Raw genomic sequence first — 25,677 nt, 5'->3', positions numbered from 1 at the left:
TTGACCTCATCTGACTCTCTCTATCTCTGTATCCCTCTGGGTTTATCAGGAGCAGTATATATTCATCCATGATGCCATACTAGAGGCCTGCCTGTGTGGAGAGACCGCTATCCCCATCAGTGAGTTTGCAATCACATATAAGGACATGTTAAGTGTGGACTCACAGACCAACACCTCTCAACTCCGAGAAGAGTTTCAGGTGAGTCTCATGTAACATTTATATGAAATCTAGGTGATCCACATTTAAATGTCTCATAAGGGAAGCATGTGCAAGGAGAACAGCAGAGGTCCTAATACAGAGCCTTGTGGAACTCCATACTTGTGTATGGAGTTTCACAGTTTGTTTTACTTAGTTTGTTTTGTGCCTTTAGGGGTGGATTTATCTGAAATAGTGGCACGGTGACTAAATGCCTCAGACAAAACTTTTTCAATGGATCTTTCAAGGATTTAAATTCAATAACCTGGAAAACTTTGGAAAATCCAATTATTATTTCATCATCAAAAGTGCTCATTATATTAACTCTGTACCTTCTAAATTCGATTTTGTTTTTCAGATGAACTGATAAAAAAAAAATAAAAAAATAAATAAAAAATATGCCCTTACTCAAAGGCTGTCTAATAAAGTCCAACTATCAACCCTACATGTCAGGGACCATATGTGACGTGCTCCATCAAAATGTATCAGAAGTCACAATGGGCCACTTTTGGAAAATCTAGAGTTTCAGCTTTTAACCTGATGTCAGTGTTATCATGGAATTCAAAATATAAATGTTTATTTTTATTATTATTATTTTTATTATTTCTATTAAATGTGGTGTTAAATGTGTCAAATTGCACTGCTGTCAATTCAGATGGGAGCGCTGCATATAGAGTCTCCCCTCCGATTAATGCTTTTCTTTACTACAAAATAACAGCATAAAAAACACATGAATGAACATCAGATGGGATGTTGAAAAACACAATGTCATTGACTGAAGTGGTCATCTCTCATGTAATCGGCAAATCAGTGTTTCAACCACAGGAAGACGTCAATGATATCAACAACCTTCACTTAACTGTATACATTTACCTCAGGAAAGTTTTTTGATGTCCATAGTTTGTAAGTAAATTAACAGTAGAGAAGAGCTAATTGCTTACATTTTAAATACCATCACTGTCAGCAATGCAACAACAGATGCGGAGCACCACTTTGTGCTGGAGGATGTGCAATCTTCTTGTGGAATGTGTGAATGGAATCTTTATAGCAAGTTTTATCAACATCAAGGTTTTGTGAAAGCGAACATTATAAGTATTATATTGCCACAATAGTTTGGGATAGAAACTTAAAAATTAGATCATAAGAATGCTTAAACCTTTATATTTTAATGCATAAAACTCAAAATGTTATTCTGGGTCAAAGCAACCCAAAATGATAGAGTAGGTTATATATCTTCTAGTGGAAGGGTGGCACTTTATTGCTACATAAAAAAACATTTTAATGAACATTTTGTTTTATAAAAACAAAAAGGGACATAATATATTATGGCAAGCTATATTGCGAATATACAGTACTCAAGCTGCAAATTCAAAGTAGCTTTCATACACTGCACCCTGTCTAGTGTCACTGATCACATTTCTGCAAACTCGCATTTTTCCATAAATGTAATGGATTGACCCCTTTTTGACCAATGAGCTGAGGCAACCCATAATCATGCACATCTTATTACTGTTTTAGCAAGTTAATATGCAGCAGTACTGCCTCTGATTACAGTATAATTACAGCACAGTTTAATGTTGTGGACTCCACTAATGCACTGAGGATGTTACCTGATCAGGTACATTAACTGCATCTGATTGCTTGCTCCCATTACCCAAATTCTGTAAAGAAGCACAAATCTCAAAGAATAAAACATGAAAACATAGTGATGTTAGCTACAGTACATATTATTTAAGAGGAAATTGAGCAGTGATTGTGTCATTTATGGCATGCGATTGGAGCTGTCTTTAGGAATATTAAGGAGTGCAGACTGAAGAAATACACTCACTGAGCACTTTATTAGGAACACCTGTACACCTACTTATTCATGCGATTATCTAATCAGCCAATTGTGTGACAGCAGTGCAATGCATACAATCATGCAGATACGGGTCAGGAGCTTCAGTTAATGTTCACATCAACCACCAGAATGGGCAAAACATTTTATCTCTGTGATTTCGACCATGGCATGATTTTTGGTGCCAGATGGGCTGGTTTGAATATTTCTGTAACTGCTGATCTGCTTGGATTTTCACACACAACTGTCTGTAGAGTTTACTCAGAATGGTGCCAAAAACAAAAAGACATCCAGTTAGAGGCAGTTCTGCGGACGGAAATGCCTTGTTGATGAGAGAGGTCAACGGAGAATGGCCAGGGCTGCGTTTCCCAAAAGCATCGCAAGCTTAAGTTGATCGTAGAGTCCATTGGCGCCAATAGTTTTATGATCTACTTAGCTTACGATGCTTTTGGAAAACACTGCCCAGAATAGTTCAAGCTGAAAGAAAGGTTATGGGAACTCAGAAAACCCCTCTGTACAATTGTAGTGAGCAGAATAGCATCTCTGAATGCACAACATGTCAAACTTTGAGGCGGATGGGCTACAACAGCAGAAGACCACGTCAGGTTCCATTTTTGTCAGCCAAGAATATACAGAAGGGAGGTTGAACGGCTTGCTCACTGGTGTAGACAAAACAACCTGGAGCTGAACATGATCAAAATGGTGGAGATGATTGTGGACTAACATTGACCCCCTCACCATTCTAAACAGCACTGTGGAAGCAGTGGGGTCTTTCAGATTCCTGGGCATTACCATTTCACAGGACCTGAAGTGGGAGACCCACATTGACTCCATTGGAAAAAGGCCCAGCAGAGGTTGTACTTCCTTCGCCAGTTGAGGAAGTTCAACCTGCCACAGGTGCTGCTGATACAGTTCTACTCAGCAGTCATAGAGTCTGTCCTCTGCACTTCAGTAACTGTCTGGTTTGGTGCAGCTACGAAATCGGATATCAGAAGACTACAAAAGGACAGTTCGGACTGCTGAGAGGATTATTGGTTGCCCCCTTCCCTCCCTTCAAGAACTGTACACCTCCAGAGTGAGGAAAAGGGCTGGAAAAATCACTCTGGACCCCAATCACTCAGCCCACTACCTTTTTGAACTGTTGTCTTCTGGTCGGCGCTACAGAGCATGGAGCACCAGAACCATCAGGCACAAGAACAGTTTTTTCCCTCAGGCTATCCATCTCATGAACAGTTAAAACTGCCCCATTGAGCAATAATTATGAGCAATACACAGCTTAGTCTATTTATATTTATATAACATGCCATACCTCTTCTGCTATTACATCCCCTTGCTTCTGTATATAACAGATTTGTGTATATGTCTTGTGTATTTCTATATATACTTTATTTTCTATTCACTTTTTTTTTATTATTATTATTATCTATCTCTAATTGCTGTATTTTTTGTGCACTGGAAGCTTCTGTCACAAAGACAAATTCCTTGTATGTGTAAGCATACTTGGCAATAAAGCTCATTCTGATTCTGATTCTGATTCTGAAGAACAGAAAGCTGAGGTTGCAGTGGGCACAGGCTCACCAAAACTGGACAATTAAAGACTGGAAAAATGCAGCCTGGTCAGATGAATGTGGATTTTTAATGAGGCACACAGATGGTAGTGTCAGAATTTGGCACCAACCACATGAATGCATGGACCCAACCTGCCTTGTGTCAAAAATCCAGGCTGGTGGCGGTGGTGTAATGTTGTGGGGTATGTTTTCTTGGCACACTTTGGGCCCGTTAATACCAAGACTATACTGTACTATAACTATAATTTTTAAGGCATGGTTTTTAATCTCGTTGTTCATTATAATCGCATAATGAGAACTTTAACAGCATAATTTTCTGTAAAGCTGCTTTGAAATGATGTATGTTGTGAAAAGTGCTATACAAATAAATATGACTTGACTTGACAAATCTGCAGAAATTGTGTGATGCAATCATGTCAACATGGTCCAGAATCTCAATGGAATGTTTCCAAAATCTTGTGGAATCCATGCCACAAAGAATTGAGTCTGTTCTGAGGGCAAAGGTAGGCCCTACCCAGTATTAGTATAGTGTTCCTAATGAAGTGTTCAGTGAATGTAGATAGCAGACTATGACAAAATGTGTCCTTAGTTGCTGCATATAAATACATAACTAAAAATTAAGTGTAACGCAACGCTGATATTACACAGATAATGCATGTACTGTATAGATCGAATGTACTGTAGCTGTTGCATTTATTTTATGAAGATTTCCATTTAAAATCACAATAATGTTTATGGGTGAATCTCATAAAAAATGATATGTTGGGATCATATTTCACCCCTAAAGCAAGAGAAACAAATACTAAATTATATTTTGCATAAAAAAATAAGCCTATTTTTTTATTTTTGTTTAACTTATTTAAAATAAACTACTGTTATACAACGATTTTTTTTTTATCAGCATAAATTAAAGTACAACACATTACTACCATTAAAATACTACCATTAAGTAAAAATACTTAACAATTTAAAGATACAATTATTATTATTATTATTATTATTATTATTATATTACAGAAATGAGATGAAGATTATTTTATTTAATTATTTGCATTACAGTAATGGAAATTTTATTTATTTATTTACTTATTATATATTTACTTTTGGTACATGCACAGCAATGGTGCATTGAATGGTCATCTAGGTGTCATAATGTATGCCTTGTATGCATTGTGTAGATACCAAAAATGTGTTTGTAAAAAAAAAAAAAAGAAAAAAGAAAAAAAAAAAACATTTATAATGCACATCCCTTTTTCCCAAGTGTTTTCCTACTTCTAAAAACTATAATTTAAAAACCGATATACTGAGTGCTGCTTGCTAAGCTGTCAGTCAGATCCTACCTTCTGAATAACAAATCGTTCTCTGTACGTCATGCTCCTTATCCTCAACACAAAAGCATGTCATTGTGTTCCATTCAGGTTGCTGCATACTAACTCACAGCTCAAACTATGCAGAAGTCACCCAGCTTTACAGTCTGTAGATTTAATAAGGTGTCCCTCACCTCTCTGCTCTGCATGTGTGTTTTTAACATTAGGCTATTAACGGCTTCATACCTGATGAGCCCTGAGTGTATACCTGCCTCTGTCCATCTGATGACAGCTTTCAAAGCCAATTGTAATCTTAATAATCATAATTGCAATGTCCCATTTGTGCTGTCAGAACCAATCTGGATTGAAGCACTTTACCTATCAAGTTTAATAATCCGCATAATTCTTGGTATGATTTCATTCTCCCCAAAGACTCATAACATACCTATTTCTATGCGACCAGACGAAATTTATTTTCTGCTATTAAGCTGCCAAGCTTATTAAGCTTAATGTGTGTGTGTGCTTTTCTCTGCCTTTGATCTATCATCTGTCTGTCTGTCTGTTGTAATCTATCTATCTATCTGTCTGTCTGTCTGTCGGTCTGTCTACCTACCTGTCTATCTGTCTTCCTATCTATTTAAATGTATTTTTCTGTCTGTCTGTTTTTATATCTATTTACCTCTATATCGGTCAGTCTATATACCTGTCTATGTGTCTGTTTGTCTCTCTGCCTGTCTGTGTCTATCTACCTGTCTGTCTATCGACCTGCCTGTCTATTTACTTTTCTGTCTCTCTGTCTATCTACCTGTCTGTAAGTCTACTTGTCAGTCTGTATACCTGTCTTTCTACCTGTCTGTCTGTCTACCTGTGTGTACAGTATGTCGATCTGCCTACCTGTCTAACTACTTGTCTATCTGCTGTCTGTCTATCTGTCTGTTTCTCAATTTGTCTATCTACCCATCTATATCTCTATCTGCCTCTCTGTCTGTCTTTGTCTGTGTCTATCTACCTGTCTATCCAGATGTATGTCCGTCTCTCTACCTGTCTGTCCATTTACCGATGTATCTGTCTGTATGTTTGACTGTCTATCTTCTTGCCTGTCAACCTCTTTTTCTACCTGATTGTCTGTCAATCTACCTGTCTGTCTGTCTGTCTTTCTACCTGTCTGTATGTCTGTCTGTGTGTCAGCTGCTTCTGTTGCATGTTTTAAAATGGATTCTAGTTGTCTAGAAAAAATGTTTTTCTTCAGGTGAGCATTTTGCTCTTCTTTCATTTTCTCTTTGTTAGTTATTATTCTCGCTTATATATTTTCTGCCTTCTCTCATTGTCTCCTTTAATCATCTCATTGCGCATCCTGTGAGTGTATTCACACACCCCTGATCTGCCCGTATCTGTCTCTCTTTCTCTGATGTTTTTCTTCAGACGTTAAACTCCGTCACCCCTCACCTGGACGTGGAGGAGTGCAGTGTCTCTCTGCTGCCGCGGAACCGTGAGAAGAACCGGAGCATGGATGTTCTGCCACCTGACCGTGCCCTCGCGTTTCTGGTGTCCACAGAGGGAGACGGCAGCAACTATATAAACGCAGCCCTGATGGACAGCTTTCTGCAGCCGGCTGCATTTGTGGTGACCCCTCACCCTCTGCCCACCACCACCGCAGACTTCTGGAGACTCGTGTTCGACTACGGTTGCACCTCCATCGTCATGCTTAATCAACTCAACCAGTCCAATTCAGCCTGGGTAAGAAAACCAGATTAATAAACATTAAAGATTAATATGAGTTAATGCTGGTTGTGAATCACATTTTTTTATTTTTTTTTATTTCATGAAATGATATAATCTGATCTCAGTATAAGAAAGCAAGTTGAATTTTCTCCCAAACAGATGATATTTTTAAGGTTAATGCTCTATCAAGTTTTAAATGAACAAAACCGACCTCCCTACCCTAAACCTTAAACCTAAACCTAACCGGTACTGTCATAACAGCAAATGTGAGATGAAAAACACAATTGCTGAAGCAACCATGTCATTTTCTGGTGCTTCTATGACACTTTCAGCTCACGTGTCAACTTCAGGACTCGTACCTCGGTCTCGCATGTGCAACGCTCTACCATTTGGACTACTGCGCAATTTGATTGTATAAAAACAGGCTTGTAAATGTAGTTGGTTATGTAATGCAAACGTTAATATAATTTTAAAAAGTCATGTACTATAATAAAAGTGTTTAGATATCATAAGACAGCATTGTGTGAGGAACAGAGCAAAAAGAAAGTGTTTATGAAGTAACAAAATCTGCCATTTTTTGTGTGATTTGTGTGAAAGAGAATAAAAGTCATTGTTGTAGCACCTCTAGTGTTTATTTCACAGGGACACTGCCACACGAGTAATAGGAGGCACGTAAATATATATATATATATATATTTTTTTTTTTTTTTTTTTTTTTATGTAGTTATAGTAACGTGTTTCTACAAGACTGGGTTGCAAATTTCTGTATACATTATTCCTTAAACCATTCTTGAATTGAATGCAACATTTTTTTTCTTTTTCTTTTCTTTTTCTTTTCGTAAATTGTCACATCAAATGGAATGCTAGATTTTTTTGTGGCAATTTATTAAAACCGTTCTTTAGCCAGTTGTCGATTCGAATCGAATTCTCGAATCTATTATCTATAATATAAAATCTATTTATGGAAACAATTCTTATTTATGGAAAATGTATTGCAACGATGTATTGAATCTATTCCTACATACATTATTGCATTTAATTTATTGAAACTATGTCTACTGTCGCATTGATTTAAATGTGCTGAATTTTATTTGCAACATTTTATTGAAACTATTCTTATGGTAAATTGTCACACTGAATTGTGTATGAGAATTAATTGTGACAGTTTATTAAGAGTAGAAACTATTCTTGTGTAAATTCTTGCATTAAATTGAATACGATAACTTCAGTGTTGAGGACTATAAGTAGCAAAACTGCTATATTAACTACTTTTTCAGTAGCGTGTCAGTAGTTCAGCTATTTTCACATTAGTGTAATTTTTCCAGTAACAAACTACATTTTCCAAGAAGTACCACTGTATTGTCACAAAACGCTACATTTGTCACAGTGTACTGTGAATGTAGCAGTGAGGCCAATGGAGTAATCAAACATACTCACCTAAACCGTACCCTCTCTCTCTCTCTCTCTCTCTCTCTCTCTCTCTCTCTCTCTCTCTCACGTACCGCTGGGAAAACCAAATAATTTCAGTAAATCGGTTCTTTCAGACCATGTAAATGAACCAGTTAAAATCAGCCATTCATTTAGCACTGGGAACTGCAATTCATTTTTGTGATATGGTTGGTTCGGACAGTTCATGTAAATGATTCACTGATTCACTTGAGCCTTTAAGCGACTGCGCCAGAAGTCATCTTTATAAAATATTTACAAAATTGCTGCTGTTTTTCACTATATTTTATACTTTAAATTACTGTATATGTAATGATTAGCTTGTTGCTTGGGAAGCTACAGTTTCAAAGCAGCTTCCCCAACAATGGAGAATTAATTACTATTATTTATTGATACTATTCGAACATAAATTGTTGCATTAAATTGAATGTACGATCTAGAAAATGTCTGATTTTGGCCACACACCACTGCAGTGTGAATGTAGCCTTTTATGTTTTATGTATTTTTTTGTTTTGATGTCCTTTAGGTTTGTTTAAGCTTTAATTTGGTAGGTCAAAACCTGTAATTCTCACCCTGGGTGAGCGGTAGACCTAAAATGTGCCTTTCATTCTCGACTCCCCGCATTGATAATGTGTTTGTCTTGTCTAAATTGGCAATGGAAAGGACAAACTCACCAAGACACCAACCCACTGCTGATTTTCACTTACACAAGCAGTGATGTGGCCTGTTCTCCATGATGAAACATCTCTCATGCACATTATCAACTGAATACAGAATTAGACTCTGACTTGTTTAAGATTCACCTGATAAAACCTCTGTATGAATGTGTTTGGATTTGTGAGGTGAACTGTGCAAGACTATTTTCTAGTAATTTCTGTATACTGTCTTCCGTCTGATGCGTGGGAATGTTTTTCAAGCCATTATCACACTCAGTTAATCTAACTTTCTAGAAATATCTCCCCATGGAAATGCAAGGTTTTACGCCCATTTCAAACAAAGCCATGCTGGATGAGTTCTGTCTGAAAACTGGCATGAGTGAAAATTAATTTACAGATTGGGCAAATGTTAATCTGCTGGGATAATAGGAGATAGGACTAGAAAATGTGGCCGATATGGAGAAATGAGCAAGGATTATTTAACTTGGTGGGCTAGAATTGAATTTGCAGTGTTGTTTAGACCAGAGGGCTTTTCCTCAAATCCATCATCATTTCTGTTCTCTTAAAGGGATAGTCCACCAAAAATGACAATTCTGTCATGATTTGCTCACTGCCATGTCATTGCAAACCCATTTAATTTTGCCAAGGGCTGACAACTTCAATAGCAGTAGTCCATATGACTGTATTTCAAATCCCCTGAAGCCATACAATAGCTTAATGTGAGGAAAAGACTGAAATTTAAGCTATTTTTACTGAAAATCGTCTCTATCTTTGCATCTCTTAAATCTCATTCATGTCCGCGTTCAATTCAAATATGTCGCATGAAGACATATTATGCCACTTCATTGGTTGTCACGTATCTTGTAACCACTCGCGACACATTATGGTTGAATATGCAGAAGCACGAATGAGATTTGAGCGCTGCGGGGAGTAAATAATGGGTTAAATTTCGGTCTGTTCCTTACACAATTTCTATCAAATGGCTTAAAAAAGAATTGGAATATAGCACAGGAGTCATACTGTATATACTACTTTTATAGTGCACTTTTTGTCTTGCTGTACAATTAGAAATGTATATAATACCCTTGATGCTGATCTAGACAGGTGATGCCGGGGAGGAGGAGGGTCTCAGAAAGAAAACTCTTGTAGTGCGCTGCAATGAAACCGTCCAACCTGTAAACAACTGAGGCAATCAAAATGTTAGATGAAGAGGAAACATGCAAGCTGATTGTCTAAAAGTCCTATCAGCTTGCACCGTGACGAGTTTTATGACTGAACTTAGAATAATTTATAGTTAAATTTAAATGGATTAATAGAAGTGTGTTCTTTCTTTCAGCCTTGTTTACAGTACTGGCCTGAAACCGGTATGCAGCAGTATGGACCAATGACAGTTGAGCTGCTTTCAAGGTCTACAGATGAGAATGTCATCACCCGTCTATTCAGGGTGAACAATATAACACGGGTAAGTCTAAGGCACAGAGTCATCTAGATATACAGTATATGGATCTCCCATTGCCTTACGAATATGAGCTATTCTCACCCAGTGTTAGCGCTAACGTCTATTACAGTAGCTCATTAAATTGATCAGTTCAGTGACCTGACTTCTAACTCCCATCTTTTTTTAGAGAGTTTAAGGTTAATTAACCAAGAGGCTAATAGCTAAATTATCTTTTCAAAGACTTGTAGAAAATTAATTCCATACAGGTAAAAATTAAAGAAGAGTTTTTAAGTTGGGCTGAAAAGTATCTATTTCACGAAATGGCACTGGCAGGTACTAAATTAAAGAAATTAGTTCTAAATTAGTTTAGTTCTAACTGGATGTGTGTGTGGCATGACATGAGAGTCACGAGAACTAGATTTTAGGTAATTGGTGAACAAGATGCAGGTTTTTGCGCTAAAACAGCAAGCACAAAAGTGGCGCAACTGTTTAGTGAATTCACACCAATGTCTGTTGTGTGTGTTTGTGCATCAGTCCCTCTCAGTGTGGTCTGTGATACTGACTTGTCTGAATTAAAACTTTCTCACACCTCTAGGTGACCTTAGTCCTCCCAGATGACTTCATTGTTGACATCCTGTCTCCTTGAAATCATGTCTGAAACATTTCACCAATCTCTAATAGCCCCCTTTAGCACTTCTGTCAGCCCACCTGTCAACCTTTAGCCACATTCCAGTCCGCTAGCCCCTGTCAGAATCACGCCCCCTCTGTCTCTCTGAGGCTCTGCAATCAGAGTAAACTCTCTAAGCTGTTTGTCAGAAATGTCCCTTACTGCTTCTTCACAGGACCCTAGAGAGAGCCACCCATGCAGGAGCGATGAATCTCACTTTCCCAAAAAGGTACAAGACTCGAGAGTGCTGCTGATATATGGGGTTCCTAAACAGCGCCATCCCTATTTTACGAATAAACACAGCCCCTCAAAAAACATACAAATTTAAAAGTATACCAGAATGGGGAACAGGTTGCCCATCTGTCCTAAATTTATCCTAGATTAAGCTATGAATTACTCAGTAGAGGCTAGTTTGTAGTTATTGTAGTTTTTACCCATATAATACGGGTAAAATATTAGGTACATATATATTTTTTTTTTACAACTTTGTTATCAGGGTTGCATGGTTGAGCTTGACAAAGCAGTCAACACAACAATGTATGTAAAACTTATATTTTAACAATCTACTCATCAGTCATATACAGTGCCTTGCAAAAGTAATCAGACTCCTGACTAATTATCTCATATTACTGAATTACAAATGGTGCAATGATCTGTTTTTACTATTTTATTTTAAAACACTGGAACTCAAAATCAATTATTGTTAGGTGACATTGGTTTTATTTTGGGAAATATATATATATATATATATATATATATATATATATATAAAAGAAATATCTTGCTTGCATATGTATCCTGTGCTGTGGAAGCTGCCAGGTTACACCGATGAAAGAAATTGCCCTTAAGAGGACACAGTTACTTTACCATTGGCATCCACCTGTGAATCATTAAAGCTGCAATCACATTTTCTTGATAAAAAACCCATTGTTGAAGGATCATTGGTCAGGCTGTGAATCTGAAGGAAAATGAAGACCAAAGAGCATTTTACAGAAGTTAGATATAAAGTAATAAAAATGCATAGATTAGGGAAAGGGTACAAAATAATATCCAAATGTTTGGATATCCCAGTGAGCACAGTTGGATCAAAAATCAGGAAGTGGAAGCTGCACCACACCACCCAGGCACTGCCAAGAAAATGCTGTCCCTCAAAACTCAGCGCTCTAACAAAAAGGAGACTTGTGAGAGAAGCCACAGAGAAGCCAACAATCACTTTGAAGGAGCTACAGAGTTCAGTGGCTGGGAGTGGAGTAATGGTGCACCATTTAACCATATCAAGAGCACTGCATAACACTGGCCTGTATGGGAGTGTGGCAAGAAAGAAGCTGTTACTCAAAAAGTACCATCTGAAAGCATGTCTGGAGTTTGCCAGAAAGCATGTGAGTGACCCAGCTGCGATGTAGGAGAAGGTATTGTGGTCAGATGAGACCAAGATAGAGCTTTTTGGCCAAAACTCAAAGCGCTATGTGTGGCGCAAACCTAACAGTTCCTATGCCTCAAGACACACCATCCCTACAGTGAAGTATGGTGGTGCCAGCATCATGCTGTGGGGATGCTTCTCATCAGCAGGGATTGGGCATCTTGTTAGAAGTGAAGGAAGAATGGATGGGAAATACTGCAAGAGAACCTGCTTTAGTCTGCTAAAAAATGGAAGCTTGGAAGGAAATTCACCTTTCAGCATGACAATAATCTCAAGCACAAGGCAAAAACAACATTGAAGTGGCTCAAGAACAAAATGCTAAATGTCCTACAGTGTCCCAGTCAAAGTCCTGATCTCAATCCTATTGAGAATCTGTGGCACTATTTGAAAATTGCAGTCACCCAACAAGCGTCACCCAACCAACCTGAACAACCTGGAGCAAATCTGCCAAGAAAAATAGGCCAAAATCACTTTTACACTGTGTGCAAAGCTGGTACTCCAAAAGACTTAAAGCAGTTATTGCAGCAAAAGGTGGCTTGACAAAATATGAATGTGTGGGGTTGAATACTAATGCAAGCAAGATATTTCAGTTTTTTATTTTTCATAAAAATATTTTCCAACAAAAAACAATGTCACCTTAAAATAACTGATTTTGAGTTTCAGTGTTTTAAACTAAAATATCAATCAGAATGAAATTTCAGTGTACCACTTGTAATTCAGTAATATGAGAGAATTGGTCAGGGGTCTGAATACATTTGCAAGGCACTGTATATATATATATATATATATATATATATATATATATATATATATATATATATATATATATATATATAGTGCTATGAAAAAGTATTCTGATCCTTTCCTGATTTCTTATATTTCTGTGTATTTTTCATACTAAAGTGTTTTAGATCTTCAAACGAAATATAACATAAAACAAAGGCAACCCGGGGGAACACAAAATACAGTTTTCAAATATATATATTTTTTTGTTGTAGCAAAAATGTTATCCAACACCTAATCACCCATGTGAAAAACTAACTGCCCCCTTAAACTTAATAGCTGGTTGTGCCACCTTTAGCAGCAACAACTGCAACCAAATGCTTCCGATATTTGGAGATCATTCGAGAATGAACTGCCCGTTGAAAGTCCAGCCTCAGTATCTCAATCGGGTTCAAGTCAGAACTTTGACTAGGCCACTCCAAAACTTAAATTTTGCTTCTTTTGAGCCATTCAGAGGTGGACTTAATCCTATGCTTTGGATCATTGTCTTGCTGCATTATTTGCATTTGAGCATCAACTCACGGACTGATGACCGGACGCTCTCCTTTAGGGTTTTCTGGTAGAAAACAGAAATTCATGTTTCCCTCAATAATTGCAAGTTGGCCTGACCCTGAAGCAGCAAAGCATCCCCACACCATCACACTACCACCACCATGCTTGACCGTAGGTATGATGTTCTTTTTGTGGAATTCTGTGTTTGGTTTATGCCAGATGTAAAGGGACTCAAGATGGCACCGAGTATGGCTGCTGCGTTGCAAGCTCCGAAACAACATTGTAGTTTTATTTTGTTTTGTTTACAATTCTTATGTTTTTTTGTCTTGGATGTTGTCTGCCTTATTGTCCAGGACAGACAAACACTTTTGGACATTGGTTCTGCAATTACACACCGTAAACCGGACTTCAGATTCCTCAATGCCGACCCGCTGTTTTCAAACACACCAGCGGAGCCCTTTGTCTGGGCTGCCCGGCCACGAAAACGCAGAAGCAAAAGGGGAAACAGAGCCGGTGTTCTCATCAGAGTAAGACGTCGCACAAATCGACCCCCACTACCCAGTATTCTACTGGCAAATGTTCAGTCTCTGGACAACAAGCTCTGCAAGCTGAAAGCGCGGATCTCTTTCCAACGAGAGACGAGGGACTGCTGCATTATCTGCCTTACAGAAACTTGGATATCTGCGGAAATTCCAGATTCAGCCATCGAACCCGCGGGGCTCTCCGTGCACCGAGAGGACAGAGCGAAAGACCTCTCAGGTAAAAGCAGAGGTGGTGGTGTATGTTTTATGATCAACAAATCCTGGTGTGATCAGAGGAATGTACATTCTATCAAGTCTTTCTGCTCTCCTTATCTGGAATTTCTCATGCTTCTGTGTCGACCATTCTGGCTACCGAGGGAATTCACAGCGGTCATTATCACTGCTGTGTACATTCCCCCACAAGCCGACACAGACCGGGCACTCAAGGAACTGTATGGGAGTATAAGCAAGCAGGAAACCGCACACCCTGGGACCACGTTCATTGTGACCGGGGACTTTAACAAAGCCAATTTTAAATCAATTGCACCAAAATACCACCAACACATCAGTTTCAACACACGAGGGGACTGGGTTTTGGACCATTGCTACTCTCCTTTCCAGGATGGCTACAAATCCCTCCCCCGCCCACCATTTGGCAAATCGGACCACTCTTTCATTCTGCTTCTGCCCGCTTACAAGCAGAAACTGAAACAGGAAGCACCCACCCTCAGAACGATCCAGTGTTGGTCGGACCAATCAGACTCTATGCTACAAGACTGTTTTGATCACACGGACTGGGAGATGTTCCGGTCTGCCACTGATGACGACATCGAGGTGTACACTGATAGCGTAACGTGTTTCATCAGAAAATGTGTAGCGGATGTTGTTCCATCCATAACAATACGGATCTACCCGAACCAGAAACCTTGGATTAATAGCGATGTTCGCGTGGCACTTAATGCGCTGACCTCCGCTTTTAATTCCAGGAATGCGGAGGAGCATAAACAAGCCAGTTATGCCCTCCGAAAAACTATCAGAGCAGCAAAACGCCAGTACAGGAACAAGATTGAAGGACAGTTTAACACCACCAACTCTAGAAGCATGTGGCAGGGAATTAATATCATCACAGACTTTAAAGGGAATAAAAACTCCGCCGTGAACACCGCTGCCTCTCTCCCGGATGAGCTAAATACTTTTTATGCTCGTTTCGAGGGAAATAACTCAGCCCACGCAGAGAGAGCTCTTGCAGCCGATCCTACAGAGGTTAGTTTACTCTCTGTCTCTGTAGCGGATGTAACCCGATCCTTCCAACGGGTGAATATCTGTAAAGCTGCGAGTTCAGATAGCATTCCGGGCCACGTCATCAGAGCGTGCGTGAACCAACTGGCTGGTGTTTTTACGGACATTTTCAACCTTTCCCTCTCCTTGTCTGTAGTCCCCACATGCTTTAAAACGTCCTTCATTGTACCTGTACCAAAGCAATCCAAAATCACTTGCTTAAATGACTGGTGTCCTGTTGCTCTGACCCCCATCATCAGCAAATGCTTTGAGAGACTAATCAGAGATTACATCTGCTCTGTGCTGCCTGCCATCACTGGACTCATTGCAGTTTGCTTACCGCAACAACCGCTCCACTGATGATGCCATTGCTTCTACAATACACACTGCTCTCTTCCACCTGGACAAAAGGAACACTTGTGAAATGTGAGAATGCTGTTTGTAGACTACAGCTCAGCATTCAACACCATAGTGCCCTCCAAGCTTTGATGAGAAACTCCGGGCTCTGGGCTTAAACAGCTCGCTGTGCAGCTGGATCCTGGATTTCCTGTCAAGCAGACGCCAGGTGGTTAGAATGGGCAGTAACATCTCTTCATCACTGACCCTCAACACTGGAGCCCCACAGGGCTGTGTTCTTAGCCCACTCCTGTATTCCCCGTACACAAATGACTGTGTGGCAACACATAGCTCCAGTGCCATCATTAAGTTTGCTGACGATACGATGGTGGTAGGTCTGATCACTGACAATGATGAAACGGCCTACAGAGAGGAGGTGCACACTCTGACATGCTGGTGTCAGGAGCACAACCTCTCCCTCAATGTCAGTAAGACAAAGGAGCTTGTGGTGGACTTCAGGAGAAGAGATAGAGAACACAGCCCCATCACCATCAATGGAGCACCAGTGGATAGAGTCAGCAGCATCAAGTTCCTGGGTGTCCACATCACTGAGGAACTCACATGGTCTGTCCACACTGAGGCCGTTGTGAAGAAGGCTCATTAGTGCCTCTTCTTCCTGAGACGGCTGAGGAAGTTTGCAATGAACCGCCACATCCTCACATGGTTCTACATCAGCATCCTGTAGAGAGCATCCTGACTGGCTGCATCACTGTCTGGTATGGCAATATCACTGCCCACAACCGCAAAGCCCTGCAAAGGGTGGTGCGAACTGCCAGACACATCATCAGAGGTGAGCTTCCCTCCCTCCAGGACACATACACGAGGCGGTGTGTGAAAAAAGCTTGGAGGATCATCAGAGGCTCCATCCACCCGAGCCATGGGCTGCTCTCATTGCTACCATCAGGCAGGCGGTATCGCAGCATCAGGACCCACACCAGCCGACTTCATGACAGCTTCTTCCCCCAAGCAATCAGACTTTTGAACTCTTGATCTCTCACGATATCAATATACATCAGCACTGCACTTTATTAATCGTATTATCTCACACTGGACTGTCGTAAGTTATATTCTCTTAACAACACACTGGCAACTGACTATCAGCCGACAGCCTGAATGTCAGTACAGTAAAACACAACCAATTGTACATTTTATATATACTATATATACTATTTTTTTATTGTATAATGTGTATTCTATATTGTGTGTATTGTATAATGTACATTGTATGTTATTATTTGTATATTGTGTTGTGTGTAATAATGTGTATATTAGATTTTAAATTGTGTTGTGTAAATTTGATGTTTATTGTAGATTGGTATATGTCTTATCATTGTCACGACTGCTATGTTGCTCGGAAATGCACCCAAGAATTTCACACACTATTGCACTTGTGTGTATGGTTGTGTGACATTAAAAGTGATTTTGACCCTGTCTTCCAAACAGTTCCACTTTCGACATATCAGTCAACAGAACATTCTTCCAAGAGGTTTGAGGATCATCAAGGCAGTGTTTCCCAACCACTGTGCCACGGCACACTAGTGTGCCGTGAAAGATTGTCAGGTGTGCCATGGAAAATTATCAAATTCCACAAAATAAATAAATGCATGAAATTATTATTTTTTTAAAAAATAATAATAATTTCAGGGATCCAAACTCCTTACCTTTCTGAGAAATTTGCCATTTTGAAACCATAATCGGTCACTTTTGTGATTGTGAAGAGCAATGACCTAATGTTAAGGGTCTTTCACATGACTCGCGTCAGCGCTGCAGAATACACTGAAGTCTATGAAGTGACGCCACTTTACACCAAAGTGTTTTTCACACACACGTTTATGCTTCACCAATAATGTCTTTGAGAATACTAAGCAACAAGAAATATTTAAAAACTGTCCAAATTTGTGAAGAGACATTGAATGTCCCATAATTTCTTTTAATTAATATTACCTTATCGTTTACGAATATCAGAGACCCCAGTTATTGATCCAATTTAAATTCACCAAGAAAACGCTTAGACCTAAACATAAACAAGTCCTTTTATTAGCCTACTTTCTGCTATCAAAGTAACTGCAAGCTTTTTTCTCTCTTCCAAATACATGTTTTCAATGTTTATTGTGCACACCTCCTGCTTTTTTACAGTGGCAAACTCGTAAAATCGCCCCTCCGTGACACTTTATGAAACTCTTGTCATGTGGAGAGCAATGCGGCACTTGACGCTGGCGTTGAATGGAGCGTTGACGCCTCGACTCAACTCGAATGCGCTTTACAGTGACGAAAGAACATTATTGAAACACAAAATGATTATTATTTGTCTATTATTGTGGTCTTTTCTGATAAAAGCCATGCTCAGCAGTTTAAATAGGCTACTATAGGAAAATGATACCGTAGATCTGCATTGTGTTTATAATTCTTATACTGAAGTCAGTAGATTTGTAGCCATGCAAGTTTTAATTAAGGAGAAGGTAAGGACGTTATTAAAACTCACTATTATTAGACTATTATTGTTGTTTTTTTGGATGAAAAATAATGCTCAGTCTGAAGGAGACTATAGATCTGCTTTGTTCTTTTAATGCTTAAACACTATAAAGTCTCTTCGTAGATTTTGGTTGTGAACGACTCAAAATGATTCACTGACTCACTCATAGCACATAAGATGCTCATTTGTCACCTCTTAGTGACATTTCCAGAAGGGGTCACTAAACTAATCAGTTAATAAAATTGAACAAATTTGTGAAACAGAAGCAAGCCTCACCAAAATACTCTTTATATTGCAGCTAATTCTGCACAATTGTAAACTTGAATCACTAAAATTGCTGGAATTGGTGCTTTTAGCTTATTCTTTAAAAAAAATTATCTTTTAATATAACTGTTTCACCCCTCATGAGTTTGCATCCCTGTAATTTGTTGTGGCATTGCAAGAACAAATCTACAAATTAGAAAAGAAGCAAATTTTTAGTTTTTTCATTACCCATTTAGCGCTCTTGCCACCTGTGACCTCACACAGCGTACCTTTGTGACATTTTTTTTTTTTTTTTTTTTTTTTTTGCATAGCCGAATTTCAAACATAAGTAAACACGCTACTAAGATGGACAGAAAACATGGACAAGTTCTTGAAAAGGAAAAATATTGATGATTGTTAACCTATGTGGGATAGTGGTGTGCCGTAGAATTTTTTTAGTCGTAAAAAGTATACCATGGCAGAAAAAAGGTTGGGAAACACTGCATCAAGGTGTGTTTTAACAAAATTCAGACGAGCTTTTATGTCCTTCTGGGTTAGCAGTGGTTTTCGCCTTGCCACTCTTCCATGGATGGCATTTTTGGCCAGTGCCTTTCTGATAGTGGAGTCATGAACATTGACCTTTATTGATGCGAGAGAAGCCTGTAGTTCCTTGGATGTTGTCCTTGGCTTTTTTGTGACTTCCTGGATGAGTCGTCGCTGTGCTCTTGGAGGAATTTTGGAAGGTCGGCCACTTCTGGGAAGGTTCAATACTGTGCCAAGTTTTCTTCATTTGGAGATAATGGCTCTCACTGTGAGTCCCAGAACCTTTGAAATAGCTTTGTAACCCATCCCAGAACGATGTATTTCAATCACCTTTTTCCTCATCATTTCTGGAATTTCTTTTGACGTTGGCATAGTGTGCTACTGGGTGAGACTTTTTAGCTAACTTCATGCTGCTGAAAAATTTATATCTAGGTGTTGATTTGATTGAACAGGGCTGGCAGTAATCAGGCCTGGGTGTGTCTAGTCCAGCTGAATCCCATTAAGAATGCAGTTTCATAGATTTGGGGATTTAGTAACTAAGGGGCAAATACTTTTCCACACAGGCCCAGTTGGTATTTTTTGCTTCAATAAATAACATTATCATTTAAAAACTGTATTTTGTGTTTACTCAGATTGCCTGAAAACATAAAACAATGTTACATTTTGTTTGAATTTTTGAAGCAATTTAGTATGAGATACACAAAAACAGAAGAAATGAGGATGGGGGCAAATATGTTTTCACAGTGTGTGTGTCTGATATATATATATATATATATATATGTGTGTGTGTGTGTGTGTGTTTGTGTGTGTTTAAAACAAACTACTTTACATGCTATATTCATTTTATGTTTATCTAACATAACCTTCTAGAGAGAACTAAAAGGTTATGTTAGATAAACATGAAATGAATATAGCATGGAAAGCAGTTTGTTTTAAACACACACACACACACACACACACACACACACACACACACACATATATATATATACAGTATATATATATATATATATATATATATATATATATATATATATATATACAGTTGTGCTCAGAAGTTTGCATACCCTGGCAGAAATGTTGGCATTTTATTTAAGGATAGTGATCATATGAAGCCATTTATTATCACATAGTTGTTTGGCTCTTTTTTAAATCATAATGGTAACTGAAGTCACCCAAATGGCCCTGATCAAAAGTTTACATACCCTTGAATGTTTGGCCTTGTTACAGACACACAAGGTGACACACACAGGTTTAAATGGCAATTAAAGGTTAATTTCCCACACCTGTGGCTTTTTAAATTGCAATTAGTGTCTGTGTATAAATAGTCAATGAGTTTGTTAGCTCTCACATGGATGCACTGAGCAGGCTAGATACTGAGCCATGGGGAGCAGAAAAGAACTGTCAAAAGACCTGTGTAACAAGGTAATGGAACTTTATAAAGATGGAAAGGATATAAAAAGATATCCAAAGCCTTGAAAATGCTAGTCAGTACTGTTCAATCACTTATTAAGAAGTGTAAAAATTCAGGGATCTGAATTGCCTGAAGAATAGTTCGGGATACAAAGAAAAACCCACAGGTAACCTCAGGAGAAATACAGGTTGCATGGTTGAGTTGCCAGAAAGAAGCCAATGCCACAAAAAAGCCCGGTTACAATATGCCCGACAACACCTTGACACACCTCACAGCTTCTGGCACACTGTAATTTGGAGTGACGAGACCAAAATAGAGCTTTATGGTCACAACCATAAGCGCTATGTTTGGAGAGGGGTCAACAAGTATTGTGCTCCTTGAAACAACCACATCGTCTTTTTCCAGAGCAGCCTGTATTTCTCCTGAGGTTACCTGTGGGTTTTTCTTTGTATCCCGAACAATTCTTCTGGCAGTTGTGGCTGAAATCTTTCTTGGTCTACCTGACCTTGGCTTGGTATCAAGAGATCCCTGAATTTTCCACTTCTTAATAAATGATTGAACAGTACTGACTGGCATTTTCAAGGCTTTGGATATCTTTTTATATCCTTTCCATCTTTATAAAGTTCCATTACCTTGTTACACAGGTCTTTTGACAGTCCTTTTCTGCTCCCCATGGCTCATTATCTAGCCTGCTCAGTGCATCCACGTGAGAGCTAACACACTCATTGACTATTTATACACAGACACTACTTTCAAAGACACAGGTGTGGGAAATTATCCTTTAATTGCCATTTAAACCTGTGTGTGTCACCTTGTGTGTCAGTAACAAGGCCAAACATTCAAGGGTATGTAAACTTTTGATCAGGGCCATTTGGGTGATTTCTGTTACCATTATGATTTAAAAAGGAGCCAAAAAACTATGTGATAATAAATGGCTTCATATGATCACTATCCTTAAATAACAGACAGTTATTTTGCATGATCAGTCATATTTTCAAAATCAATGCCAGAATTTCACAATTTGTGCCAGAGTATGCAAACTTTTGAGCACAACTGTATATATATATATATATATATATATATATATATATATATATATATATATATATATACAGTATATATTTGTGTGTGTTTAAAACAAACTACTTTACATGCTATATTCATTTTAAGTTTATCAAACATAACCTTTTAGTTCCCTCTAGACAAAAACAAGGGATTTGTGCCTGTAGTGGAAAAAGTATTGGGACAGCAAATTGTTCCCTATTCATGGAAAATGGCAGTAAATTCTTCAACTTTCTGTTGTTCTTCTTTAACAGTCTCTTAATCATTTTCTTTCTTTCTCCCTCTGTCATAATCATTCAGTTGCAGGAAGGTCATCTGGTGGTGCGACATTTCCAGTTCCTGCGCTGGTCAGCTTATCGTGAAATTCCAGACTCCAAGCAAGCCTTCTTAAACCTTTTAGCACAAGTGCAGAAGTGGCAGAAGGAGTGTGGTGACGGTCGCACTATAGTGCACTGCCTGTAAGTTTCATTCGGCTCAGTTTCCAAAATGCGATTTGGAGGCCAATTACACTTTCTCGTGTTGATTATAAAATCAAGGTCTCCGATGCTCCTGTACTCACCTCAGAGTTAGCCATGGTACCAACAAGATTTTATTTCAGGGTACACTCAAAAACCTGGCCATGACTATGAAGAGAATCACCAACCAGAGAATCGCGGTATACAAAGCGCGCCAGAAGAGCACTGCAGCAACCACTCACTTCCATGATACACTGTAAAAAAAAAGAGTGAAAAGACAGCTGAAAAAGAGTGCAGGCAATGTTTTTCAGTACAGCAAGAATAAAATAATAATAATAACAGCAATAAGCAAGTGCTTATACACCAATCAGTCACAACATTAAAACCACCTGCCTAATATTGTGTAGGTCCCCCTTGTGTCGACAAACAGCGCCAACCCGCATCTCAGAAATACTCAAACCAGACATCTGGCACCAACAATCATGCCACGGTCAAAATCACTGAGATCACATTTTTTCCCTATTCTGATGGTTGATGTGAACATTAACTGAAGCTCCTGACAAATTTCTGCATGATTTTATGCACTGCATAGCTGTCACACGATTGGATGATTAGATAATCGCATGGATGATTGTTGGTGCCAGACAGGCTGGTTTGAGTATTTCTATAACTGCTGATCTCCTGGGATTTTCAAACACAACAGTCTCTAGAATTTACTCCGAATGGTGCCAAAAACTAAAAACATCCAGTGAGCGGCAATTCTGCAGACGGAAATGCCTTGTTGATGAGAGAGGTCAACAGAAAATGGCCAGACTGGTTCGAACTGACAAAGTCTACGGTAACTCAGATAACCGTTTGTACAATTGTGGTGAGAAGAATAGCATCTCAGAATGCTATTCTGAGATGCAAGTTGGCGCTGTTTTGGCAGCACGAGGGGACCTATGCAATATTAGGCAGGTGGTTTTAATGTTGTGTCTGATCGGTGTATTATGAATAGTGCATTTTTCTGCAGACGCCACTAGTTGAAGACACCAGACAGTGAAGTGCTTATCTCTGTTTTATTTATTTATTTATGTCTTCATTATCCTCAATTTGACTTATCAATGCTCTGGCCTCTGGCTACTGCCACCTGTATTGGTCTGTAGTTTAACACAGCCTTCCCTCTGTTAATGAGAGTGTATTGCAGTTGCACTGTATCAGGCTTCAAAGCATCTGTGTGAGGGTGCCCTTCCTCTATCAGCAGCCCTTAGGGAAATGATCTTAGCTCAGTACGATGTGACAGTTTTATTACATGACTTTTCCCCAGACATTTCTCCATTCCTTCATGCTCAAAATATTTGCAGATGCCTGGCAGCACTTGGTGGCACAAATGTGCCTCTTTCATAGTAATCCCTTGCAGACATCTCTAATACAATAATCCACATAAGCTGTGAAAATGTATTGCACCATCTCTCTCCTTCATGAGTTACAAGCAGCTTCTTTTCTCTGAGCAGCTAATGAAATGATGTATGTCTTCCAGGAATGGTGGTGGACGTAGTGGCACTTTTTGCGCTTGCACCATGATAATGGAGATGGTGCATCATCACAACATGGTTGACGTGTTTTACGCTGTGAAGACTCTACGGAACTCCAAGCCCAACATGGTGGAGTCTATGGTTAGTGTGTAAATCATTTGAAGAATTGCTTGTTAATGGAAGTATAAATGACACTGCATGGCACAAGCTGATAGGTCCTTTGAACATGTAATTGTGTGGGCAAACACATTTCTGAAAATTCACAAATCTAGTCAGATTATGAAGTACTGTATATATATAGTATAGTGTAAGTGAATGTTGCAAGAAGTTTATGCTAGTTTGCTGTTGTTTGCAGGAGCAGTACCGGTTCTGCTACGAGCTGGCTCTGGAGTACCTGGACTGCTTGGAGGTCAGATAACACCAGAGCTCATGACTTGATCAACACTGGCTCCATTTTCTCCATCTCGCCTCCTCTTTTTCCTGTCACATAGGCCAATCTTGGCCAGTTTTAATGAGCCTGTCTTTTGTCCAATGAGAATGCACATCTTAGTCAAGAGCGGGACTGCAAGACTTGGCACATTTCTTTAAGCTTCAGTGTATATCGTCCTATGTGCACTTTTCGTTTTGATGTTTTCTCCTCAGCTGGTTCCTCTTGCCAGATATTCCTGCCAAACATTTGAGGGCATTGATGAGATTTAATGACGTTAAGATGACAACATACATCTTTGGTCATGAGACTGGCACAGAGCTCTGCCTCTCTCTGCCACAAAGGAGGAAAACACGTTGCAACCTAACAAAACCATGCGACGGCAACAGTGATAAAATGGGTGATATTATGTTTGTACATTACGTGGTTTGTTATACTCTGTACATGGTGTGATCTACTGTGATGATGCACCTGATTTTACTAGGAAGGACTTGAATGTGAGAATGTGATGGTTGATGGAGATTTTGTTTTCATTTTATACTTAAAGGTGATGTGTGAAATTTTTTCAGTGTTTATATATTTAGCGTTTCCAAGATAAATATGCATTGACAACCATAAGGAAGCCATTCCTTGGTTGATTTTCTGAAGAGCCTCACTGTGGCTCAGTGGCTTTCTAAACATTGCTCTGTCGGCCCATCCATCCCAACACAGCAACATTGATTCAACCAATGGTGTGAGTTTGGGGCAGGACTATCTGTTTGTTCAAACTAATGACAGACAGAGGAAGTGTTAGGGACACCTGTTTGAAAATTGGACTGACCAAACTTTGCAAAGTGAATAAAGACTTCTACAACAGCATTTTAGACAAACCCTCTTTTTTGCATACATTAATAAATCACTTTAATTATCAAAGGAACAAATAGCTTGCATTTTTTTTTTTTTTTTTTTTTTTTTGAATAATCCATTCAAAATTCAGTTGCTTACTGAATGACTGAAAGCAGTTTTTTTTTTGTCTGTTCCTTTTTGGTGATTCTAGTGTTGCAAAAATTACATGCTTCACCTTTATGAAATGTTAAGTATTTTGATGGTAAAAACAGAAATGAAGAAGGTTTTAGGGTTTATTTCTTGTTTTTGTGTGTATATATATAATTTATATTTTGCAAAACAAAAAAAAATTCTAGATGTTGTCTTTTATGTGCCAACTCATTTTTGAATGTGTGTGTGTAAGTTTGCATGTATGCGTGCGTGTGTGTGCATAAGAAGTGGATCATTCATGGATCTGCATGCCTGTTACACTTTTCATTGCAATCCATTGTGACCCGTCTGCTTTGGGTTTCTAATGCCAGGCACTCGCTCTGATTGGGCGCACATTAAAATAGCGAAAAATTACGCAAATATATGAAAAAAATGAAAAAGCTACTATGGGAATAATGTGAGGCACTCACAAAAAAAAATAAAATAAAAAAAATAGCTTTTTATCTTTGTATTTATTCATTGTGTTTTATTTTGTAATAAAAAAATTAATTAAAAAAATGTAACATGAAAGAATAAAACATTCCAATGTTGATCTCATTGTCATTTTTGGCATTGATTTTTCAATCACTTTTTTTCTCTAATTGAAAAATCACAAATCTCTGATTTCTTTAGTATCTGAATCAGCTCTCTCTTTTTTTTTCTTTTTTCTTTTTTCAAGGCAGCAGTGAGATTACATGGAAAGCAAATGCTTAAGTCTGTTGTATTTTTCACATCAAAATGTAAAAGCTCAGCTTACACATATACATTGAACTAACTGCAAAAATATTGGTCTCATTTTACAGAA

The 25,677-nt window shown here is 38.6% G+C and overlaps 1 protein-coding gene across 4 annotated transcripts in view; it reads left to right on the top strand.

The window, feature by feature from the left end:
* Window positions 1–25,405, top strand: part of LOC127420681 (receptor-type tyrosine-protein phosphatase U-like) — a 426,908-nt gene extending 401,503 nt beyond the window's left edge. For 2 of the 4 annotated variants that reach the window (XM_051663144.1, XM_051663143.1), the window contains 7 exons: window positions 50–199; window positions 6,331–6,645; window positions 10,069–10,194; window positions 11,013–11,066; window positions 21,763–21,920; window positions 23,437–23,572; window positions 23,787–25,405. In XM_051663144.1, coding sequence (XP_051519104.1) covers window positions 50–199; window positions 6,331–6,645; window positions 10,069–10,194; window positions 11,013–11,066; window positions 21,763–21,920; window positions 23,437–23,572; window positions 23,787–23,849 — 1,002 coding nt within the window. In that variant the 3' untranslated portion in view covers window positions 23,850–25,405. The remainder of the gene's footprint in view (window positions 1–49; window positions 200–6,330; window positions 6,646–10,068; window positions 10,195–11,012; window positions 11,067–21,762; window positions 21,921–23,436; window positions 23,573–23,786) is intronic. The other 2 variants (XM_051663146.1, XM_051663145.1) reach the window with 1 other exon arrangement.
* The last annotated feature ends 272 nt before the right edge of the window (window positions 25,406–25,677 follow it).

Source organism: Myxocyprinus asiaticus, chromosome 30 (genome assembly GCF_019703515.2).
Source record: "Myxocyprinus asiaticus isolate MX2 ecotype Aquarium Trade chromosome 30, UBuf_Myxa_2, whole genome shotgun sequence".
NCBI classification, from domain to species: domain Eukaryota; kingdom Metazoa; phylum Chordata; class Actinopteri; order Cypriniformes; family Catostomidae; genus Myxocyprinus; species Myxocyprinus asiaticus.
This window is presented reverse-complemented; position numbering and strand designations above follow the sequence as displayed.